Source organism: Cebus imitator, unplaced genomic scaffold (assembly GCF_001604975.1).
Source record: "Cebus imitator isolate Cc_AM_T3 unplaced genomic scaffold, Cebus_imitator-1.0 Scaffold538, whole genome shotgun sequence".
Taxonomy (NCBI): Eukaryota; Metazoa; Chordata; class Mammalia; order Primates; family Cebidae; genus Cebus; species Cebus imitator.
Window position 1 is genome coordinate 1,929,267 of NW_016107853.1, and position 9,492 is coordinate 1,938,758.

The window sequence follows — 9,492 nt, forward strand, 5'->3', positions numbered from 1 at the left end:
AAAAAAAAAAAAAAAAAAGAATAAAACACTAAAAGGCTTAGTGGAAGCTCTGTAAATGAGTGATGCTTGTTCATTTTCTCAGAATTAATTGATTAGGCTTTTTTTTTTCAAGGTCTTTTCTCTTAATTGGTCACACACCATAGAGAGGGCACGTCCACTCTTTGGCTGCCAATCTAGAAGCCAGGTGGGGGGCGGCTTGGGTGCGGTCTCACTCCTCAGTCTGCAAACTTTTTCTTAATCCCTCTTTTCAGTATGGCTCCCCCACCTGCCCCTGCAGTGTGCCTGGTGTCCCCCAGTCCAGATACTCTGGTTTATTCCTTCCTAAGAATAAAACTTGGGAAAGTAACATTTTAACCATCTGCCAAGTTGGAAGAAAGGTAGTCACCCGGCCGCTTGGGAGTAAAACAGTAAAACAGTGGAAAGTGGGATAGGACTGTGCAGACCTCCTTCTTAAACAGACTTCTAAGTAATCTTCCTGTTCTTAGACCCACCTTCACCCCTGTTTCCAGAGGGTCCTTGCACTAGAGTTCCTGAAATATGGGGGTAGGTCATGGTGAACAAGCCAGCTGCTTAGGAGTTGGCAGATGAATTAGCTCTAGCCATCCACTTTGTGGAAATCATCTCCTGTCCTGTTCCTTTTGGTTTCATGCTTTTGTATTTTTGAGACAAGGTCTCACTCTGTCACCCATGCTAGAGTGCAGTGGCATGATCTGGGCTCAAGTGATCCTCCCACTTCAGCGTCCCACGTAGCCAGGTCTGCAGGCACACACCACGCCTAGCTAATTTTTTTTTTTTGTATCTTTTGTCGGGTCAAAGTTTTGCCATGTTTCCCAGGCTGGTCTTGAGCTCCCAGGCTCAAGCGATTGGTTGACCTCAGCCTCCTAAAGTGTTGGGATTACAGGCATGAGCCACTGCGGCCAGAGGTTCTATGCTTTTTGTTTGTTTGTGTGTTTAAAGTCCCTTCTCTGTCCTTCTAGACGGAACAGAGACAAGCACATGTGATCAACCCACTATGTTTCACAGGTACACTCTTGAGTACATCCTCCCAACAATCCTATGACTTAAGTATTCCCATTTCATAGCTCAGAGAAGCTAAGCTACTTGCCAACGTCACCCAGTCAGCACATTATAGAGCTATTACATAATTTAAACTGATCTTGTGAGGTCCACTATGGACATATTAGAGATAAGAAGATTATGGCCTAAAAAGGTTAGGCATTTATATCAAGATTAGAAGGCAAGAAAGTGTCAGTATACAGGTTTGAACCCAGAGCTGTCTAACTTCAAAGCCTGTTCTCTCTAGTGAAATTTACTACTACATCTTTAAGGCCAGCCCAACCCAGTTGCTCTACCAGGGCTCAAGAATATACTCTCAGGGGTTCAAGAGCTGTCTTTATGAATGTGTACATTTTGTGTTTTCATTTTTCCACATTTTTTGTAAAACTAGTAAATTGGAGTTAATCTGAATAAGCCCTTTATAATCCAGCACTGACCTGGGATTACAGGGGCTGCATATGTATTTCTGTCTGTGATCATTATCACAGGCTCACAAAAACTGAACAGGCTGCCTTACCGTATAAACAGTATTTTCACACCAAGTGAAGCCAGAGTCTAATGGGAGAACAAAGCCTTTGTAGTTGTTTGAAAAGTGGCAGAACAGCATCAGGTCATCCCACAGCAAGTGCCTCTAGTTTGCTTAAACTCAAATGAGGCTGGGCCACTAACAGTCAAGACCTTCATGTCAGTAACAATTCTATTTCAGTAAAACAGTGACGGGCACATTAATGTTCACCTGAATGTTACTGGAATCCTAATTTTCCTTTAATTTACTTTGTTTTGGTCTTTAATGTTGAATAAGAGTCACAAGCCTAGGCGTTTACAGCTAGTATCACGTGGATACACATAGTGAAGTAACATAATGAAAATAATTTACGGCCTGGGCAATGTGGTGAAACCCCGTCTCTACAAAAATTCGCTGGGTGCGGTGGCTCATGCCTGCAGTTCTGGCTACTTGGGAGGCTAAGGTGGGAGGATGGCTTGAGGCCAGGAGCTTGAGGCTGCAGTAAGCCCAGATCACGCCACTGTACTCCAATCTGGCTGACAGAGCAAGACCCTGTCTCAAAAATAATAAAAATTTAGGCAAACATGGTGATCAGTGAGACTCTGGTTTTCTTGTTGGCTTTTCCTTTACAGACTCACTTTGAAAACTCAGGCTACTCTGGATGCTGGCCAAAAGGATGACAGTCATTTCCTTTGGTACTGTTAGAACAGTTAGAGCAAAGTCAGTACAGGTAGGTCTAATCATCTGAGGCAACTTCTGTGTCTTTGTTTAGTCCAACGTCTCCCATCGCCGCTGCTCCCCTCTCAATCTTTTTGAATTATGGGTTATTCCCAATCATGTCTTTTTTCCCTTCTATCTGGTGAAACCTTTGGGGGTGAAAAGTGGGCCCCTTTTATTATGTCCATCCCACAGCACCTGGCAGTGTCCAACCCAGAGAAGACGATGCTTATCTGCTGAGTCTGCTGAAATAAGACACTAAAGTATTACCAACAGTAAAGGTGGGAAAACTGAGCCTTAGAGAGATTTAATTTGCTCAAGATAGCTGGGATGCACACTTGAGCCTCTGGACAAGCGTCTGCATTTGGTCTCTAAGCTGGCTTTATTCTTAAAGATATCGCACCTCTCAGGGCCCAAATCGTTTGCTTAACTCATGGAATGTTTCTGTGGTCTTGGGAAAGGCCTCTTCCCGCTCTGAGCCTGAGTTTCCCCAACTGTGCGACGGGGGCGTGCCCCAGAGCGCCAAGGCCTCTTGCAGCTCTGAAAAGGGTGAGACAAGAAGCTGGAGGGAGTATGAGGTCTGGTCCTCTCCTAGGTTCTTACCATTTGATGATGTTGTGAACCAAAGGTAAAAAGGAGTAGTTCTCTTCCTCCCTCGCGCGGGCCGGTGACTGAGGCCGCGGCGCCGGCGACTGCTGAGGTTGAGGCGCAGCGACCGGCGGCGGCGGCTGAGGAGGCGGCAGTGGCTTGCTGTCCGGCAGCGGCTGGTCGGACGTTGGCGGCAAAGCATCCTCCGCCTGTCGCCCGGCTGCCACCCCGGCAGAGGCCATGGCGCCGGGGTTAGGTTAGCCCAGAGGTTGGATCACCGAAAGCGTCGCGGACTGTACACGTCACCACCGTGCGCCCTGCAGGGGCGGGGTGTGGAAGAAGGCTCTGAGCGTGCGCACTAAGCACCCGGTGGGCAAAGGCGCGGAGGCGGGGCGGGAAGGCTGTTGCTAGGCAATGGGCCGTGGGTGGGTCCAGTGGGGGTGCCTGGATTTGGGTTGTGAGTCAAGATCACTAAATGATTAAATAGTGAGAAATAGGGGATTTATTTCAGAAATAACAATCTTCTTTTTTTTTTTTGAGACGGAGTTTTGCTCTTGTTGCCCAGGCTGGAGTGCAATGGCGCGATCTCGGCTCACCGCAACCTCCGCTTCCCTGGTAAAAGAGATTCTCCTGCCTCGGCCTCCTGAGTAGCTGGGATTACAGGCATGTGCCACCATGCTTGGCTAATTTTGTATTTTTAGTAGAGACGGGGTTTTTCCATGTTGGTCAGGCTGGTCTCGAACTCCGAACCTCAGGTGATCCTCCCACTTCGGCCTCCCAAAGTGATGGGAGTACAGTCGTGAGCCACCGCGCCTGGCCCGAAATAACAATCTTCTTATTCCTATTCACACAATGAAGAGGGCCCCAAAGCCACAAACACAGGAAGCCTTGAAATTAGTAAGGCACAGCCTGGCCTAGTGCACCCAAGTCTGGAGAAGAACCAGCTGGACCTGCGGGAGGCATGGACGGCACTTACCTGCTAGTTGAGGCCTGGGCTCCGCAGGCACTGGGAATCCAGAGAGGAGGGACCTCCGGGGCTGGTGGCTCCAAACCCCGCCCGGCCCACTTTGCAAGAGGTGGAGACCTCCTGCTTAGCCTTAAGGACACAGAGACAAAGGGATTGCTGTCCCTCCAATGCTGCATGGCCACTGAGAGTCTAATAATCCAACTCAACACACGTTTAGTATGCACCTGCTGGGTGGCCACGTGTACGTGTGGTTGCAGGGAGGCTGTCCTTGCCTTCAATACAAGGTAGAGAGGATTGGTGCAAGGAATGAATATTATATCCTGGAAGAACGACAGGTCAGGTACTCTCCATACCTTCAGGCCAGTTCCCCAAGCCCCTAGGTCCCAGTTTCCTCACCCCTAAAATCATGTTTAGTTCAGAGTTATGGCACAGCCTAAACTGCATTCTAACTTCACGTACGTGGCTGATCCCAAAAGGTCTTGTTGATATGAGGACTCCCTGGGATCATAGGCCAGAGACAGGTTTATGGTAATGCTTCTCAAAACAAATTTGATATGCGGGCTATGTAATAATGTTCTGGGCAATGGGGACACCCACCAAGCTTAGTTAGTGAATAGAAGACATGAGTGGAGAAAGCTGTCAACTGGTGAGCCCGTTCTGCTGTAGTCCACCATTGTGGGCAGTACAGAGAGGCAAAGAGGTCTGCATCCATGTAGCATGATAAGGGCAAGGTGGCCAGGCAAAGGATCAATGCTGACATTTCCAGGCACATTGGGAAGGCTGTGTGAAGGCAGATCCGTGGGGAGTGGGACCACAGAAGGAAGTCCTGTTGCGAGGAGCACTGTATAGGTTCTGTAGTAAGAGCCTCAGCACAGCTCTCTGCAGCGAGAGCTGCCCACGGTGCCCCAGAGAGAGAGCAAAGGAAAGGAGTAGGTTGCAGGGTTTTCTTCCTTCTAACCATGGACCTCTCCAACTAAGGGAAAGTTTAGGAGTCCTGGTAGAGCCTGGAGGAGAAAAAGGCCTGTTAGAATACGGCCAGATGTGCTTGAAGAGACTCTATGCCCTTGCAGTCATCTGGAGAAAGATGATATAGCAAGTAATAATAATAGTAATTACCACAACTACCGTGGAATAAAAAATACAAGGAACAGAATTACAGCCACTGTCTCACTTAATCCACAAAAAGAGATCTAGAAGATGGATGTCAGGATTCCCACTTTACAGATGAGGAAACCAAGACTTAAATGGTTAAGATACCAGCCTAAGGGTCCACGCAACTTGCTGACTCCAAGCCTGTGGTCTTAACCGACACTAAAGAGACCTCCTGTTCCTACCAGTCCTGTAACTTTATGATTTAAAATGTTAAAGTGGGTTTGAATTCAGAATTCAAAAAGCAATCCAATATTCATCAATAATATCCCCATGGCAATCGCACGTCATCTTTGCCCTCCCAGCATCTTTTATAAGGTAATTATGAGCCACAACTATATCATTGTCAGAAAAATGAGGACACCTCTTAAAAGAAAAGCACTCGAGGTATAAATAGATATGGCTAAAGAAAACAAATTGAAAACCTAGGAGGCATGAACCAGTATGGTGCATTGACAGTTTGCCCTAAAAATAGTTAATATAATTAGTGGCAAAGAGTAAAGCTGACTTCATAATGTTGCAAGTGGATGTCAGAAAAATACTACCTGTGCTGGTTTCATGAAAGCTGCAACTGCCACAACAAATGTGTGTCTGTTTATAACCTGATCTGTGAAAAGTCAGGAAAGACAGGTGCTCCATTGATATGCAAGGAGAAAGTATTGTGGTGAAGGAGACATCCCCCTCGCCACAAGGTAAGCGCTGAGGTCATTGCTTTCTCAGGCGGATTTATGCCATTTCTCACAGGGGCTTGTCCGGTTAGTGGTTACCCAGTAGTCTGACTTCAGCCTCAGCTCGGCCTCCTTGGAGTTGCATGACTGGACAATTGCTTAACCTCACTTCTTGCAGCTGTGCAACCTCGCAGGACTGAATGGGCCTTTCTTGTAAAGCACTTAGAGTAAGTATCTGTGCACAGCAGATAGTAATTCTTCTTACTATTCAGATTTAGGGCTTCTTCCTTTGCCAATTAGCAAAACCCAGACAGACGGCAGATAAGAGGAATGAACCACATAAATTCCCTTTGATAAAAACGTAAGCCAAACACGCGAGCCGCACATGCTGCGTTCAGTTTTCTAGCAGCCACTTTAAAAAATAAGAAAACAGGCCAGGCGCGGTGGCTCACGCCTGTAATCCCAGCACTTTGGGAGGCCAAGGCAGGTGGATCACGAGGCCAAGAGATCGAGACCATCCTGGTCAACATGGTGAAACCCCGTCTCTACTAAAACTACAAAAAATTAGCTGGGCATGGTGGTGCGTGCCTGTAATCCCAGCTACTCAGGAGGCTGAGGCAGGAGAACTGCTTGAACCCAGGATGCGGAGGTTGTGGTGAGTTGAGATCGCGCCATTGCACTCCAGCCTGGGTAACAAGAGTGAAACTCCGTCTCCAAAAAAAAAAAAAGAAAGAAAGAAAATAGACCAGGTGAGGTGCCTTGCGTCTACAATCTCAGCACATTGGGATGCCCAGGCGGGCAGATCACTTGAGGTTAGCCTGACCAACATAGTGAAACCCCCTCTCCACTAAAAATACAAAAATTAGTCGGGTGTGGTGGTGCACACCTGTAGTCCCAGCTACTTGGGAGGCTGAGACAGGAGAATTGCTTGAACCGGGAAGGTGGAGGTTCCCCGCGGTGAGCAGTGAGCCGAGATCAAGCCACTGCATTCCAGCCTGGGCGACAGAGCAAGACTCCATCTCAAAAAAAAAAAAAAAAAAGAAAACATAGGTGAAGCTAATTTTAATAATATATTTTATTTAACCCAATACATCCAAAATATTATAATTTCAACAATCAATATTAAAATTATTAACCGGCAATTATACTGTTTTTCCTACTGTCTTTGAAATCGGGTGTTTTACACTTACGATACATCTCAATTCCAACTGGTCACATTTCAACTGCTCAGTAGCCAAGTGTGGCCGGCAAGTACAGAACTGCATGGTGCAGAGAAATGGATTCCTATCACATAGACGGCGCTCACATCATACTGATGGAAATGGAGGAAAAAAGAAGTTGCACAATGGATAGAGTATGTTACCACTTATGCAAATGTTGAAACATGAAAAAATAACACTATTGTCCCTAAATATGACAGGAATGTAAATATTTGAAAAAGAAACTGGAGGGTACCCCCCCCCCATGCATGGGACAGGGGATGAAACAGGGACCGGGAATATAACAGGCACAACTTTCTATGAGATGTTTTATCTCTTGTATATAAGAGAACTTGAAGCAAATTGGGTAAATATGAACAATTGCCAAGTATAGGGGTGGGTGCAAGGGGTTTGGCACATAGAATCCATGTTCTGCTCCTCTCTGGCTTTGTGATGTTGGGCAAGCTATTTAACCTCCCTGAGCCTCAGTTTCCTCATCTGCAAAATGGAATCATATAGTCCCTGTCTAATGGGGCTGCTGAAACAGTTACAAGAGTGAACACATGTCAAGAGCTTCAAACGGCGCCTGGCACATAGTAAGCATCTTAGTGTAAGCTACTACTGCTACTTAATGTTTTTCCAAAAAACCCCAAAGTAATTCTTCCTTATGAAACAAGTTGCTACTACAAGGACACATACAAAAACCAGACTGCACCCAGAATTGAGCTTTCAGATGCGCAACGTGGACCCATATCGCAAATATCTATGAATATTCTTGTGACACAAGAATTCTGCTACGTGAAGGCCAAAAATAGTCATGTCTCCGTCAGACAAACACCGTGGGTCTTGTGAAACCGATCATGTCATCGTGTGATGGAGGCTTTTTCATCAAAGCTATGTTCTTACTTCTGATTCACCTTTCTGTTTTCATAACCTGGAGCCTCAGGGAGGTGGAAAAAGCTACACAATACTTTGATTTTTGTGAGTTAAAAAAAAAAAACAGGCAGCAATCATTGTTCTGGCCAAATGTAGTGCAAAGTATACCAGGAATCAGCTCACTGAAGCCACGATTCACTGCGTAAACCTCAGACAAAAGCCCTTTGCTGGGTCCACCCCACGGATTGTCTTTCCTTTCTGAGCTCCACTTGATTTTTCTTCTTTTTATTCTTTTCAGAATAAAATACTCCATTATGTCCATTTTCTCAACTCATTTCTTTTAGTGGTTTCATTTCTCAGAATCATTTGTTTTGGGGGCGTTTCAGCATACAAATCCAACTGTATATTTTTTCAGACTGAGAGAATTTTCTCCTTGAGTCCTTCGCTTTAGCCGTTCTGTTTGATCTCTCACCAGCCCTTCACCAGCTGCCCTTCAATTACCAGACAGCTTCTGATATAATACAAATGAGAGGCGAGCCGTTCCAGGGACTAGTTTATATAAAAAATGGTTCATTATTGTTCTGACACCATATTCTTTCCAATCTCTTGACTAATTTTCATCCAAATTATTTATTAGCCAAGTTCTTTTTCTGTCTACCAGCTGCTCCCCAAAAGCCTCAATCTTAACCCCTTCTGTTAATCCTTAAAAAAAAAATACCCTTCTTCTCATGGTCATCTTTTTTTTTTCTCACTCTTCACTCTCCCCCCACCCCTTCACCCCGCCCTTTTTTTTGGAGATGGAGTTTCGCTCTTGTTGCCTAGGCTGGAGTGCAATGGCACAGTCTCAGCTCACTGCAACCTCCACTTCCCCAGTTCAAGCAATTCTCCTGCCTCAGCCTCCCAAGTAGCTGGGATCACAGTCATGTGCCATCACACCCAGCTATTTTTGTATTTTTAGTAGAGATGGGGTTTCACTATGTTGGCCAGGCTGGTCTTGAACTCCTGGCCTCAAGTGAGCTGCCTGCCTCAGCCTCCCAAAGTGCTGGGATTACAGGTGTGAGCCACCGTGCCTGGCCAGAGTGGAAGCTTCTTGAGGCCTCACCAGAAGCAGATGCTGATGCTATACTTTCTTTACAGCCTACAGAACCATAAGGCAAATACACCTTTTTTCTTATAAATTACCCAGCCTCAGGTGTTGCTTTATAGCAACACATAATGAGCTTATACAAAGTGGGATAAGTGATAAGTAGAAACAAGAACAAGTGCATGACCTTGACCTCAGGAAGAAATCAAGAACCAAAGGGGACAGATGGTTTTCGGGGTGATGTTTCTAGCCTGTGTGTGCTACCTTCCCAGTGTCTTAACTGGTTTTAAATCTGCAATTGGTCAGGCACAGTGGCTCATGCCTGTAATCACAGTACTTTGGGAAGCCGAGGCGGGCGGATCACAAGGTCAGGAGTTTGAGACCAGCCTGGCCAACATGACGAAACCCTGTCGCTACTGAAAATACAGAGATTAGCTGGGTGTGGGTGTGAGCCTGTAATTCCAGCTACTCGGGAGGCTGAGGCAGGAGAATCACTTGAACCTGGGAGACGGAGGTGGCAGTGAGCCGAGATTTCGCCGCTTCACTCCAGTCTGGGAGACACAGCGAGACTACCTCTCAAAAAAGAAAAGAAAAAAAGAAAGAAAAAACAAAAATCTGCAACAAATGCACATCATTGTGGTTTTTGTGCTTTGGAAAAATCCAGGGCTGGCAGTCATGAGAGG

At 46.1% G+C, this 9,492-nt stretch overlaps 1 protein-coding gene across 1 annotated transcript in view; it reads right to left on the reverse strand.

Annotated features, from left to right (window-relative positions):
* The window catches only part of MED9 (mediator complex subunit 9), a 14,672-nt gene extending 11,446 nt beyond the window's left edge, over positions 1–3,226 (reverse strand). Inside the window, exon 1 of the mRNA XM_017514925.1 lies at positions 2,882–3,226. Coding sequence (XP_017370414.1) covers positions 2,882–3,108 — 227 coding nt within the window. The 5' untranslated portion in view covers positions 3,109–3,226. The remainder of the gene's footprint in view (positions 1–2,881) is intronic.
* Positions 3,227–9,492: the final 6,266 nt, after the last annotated feature.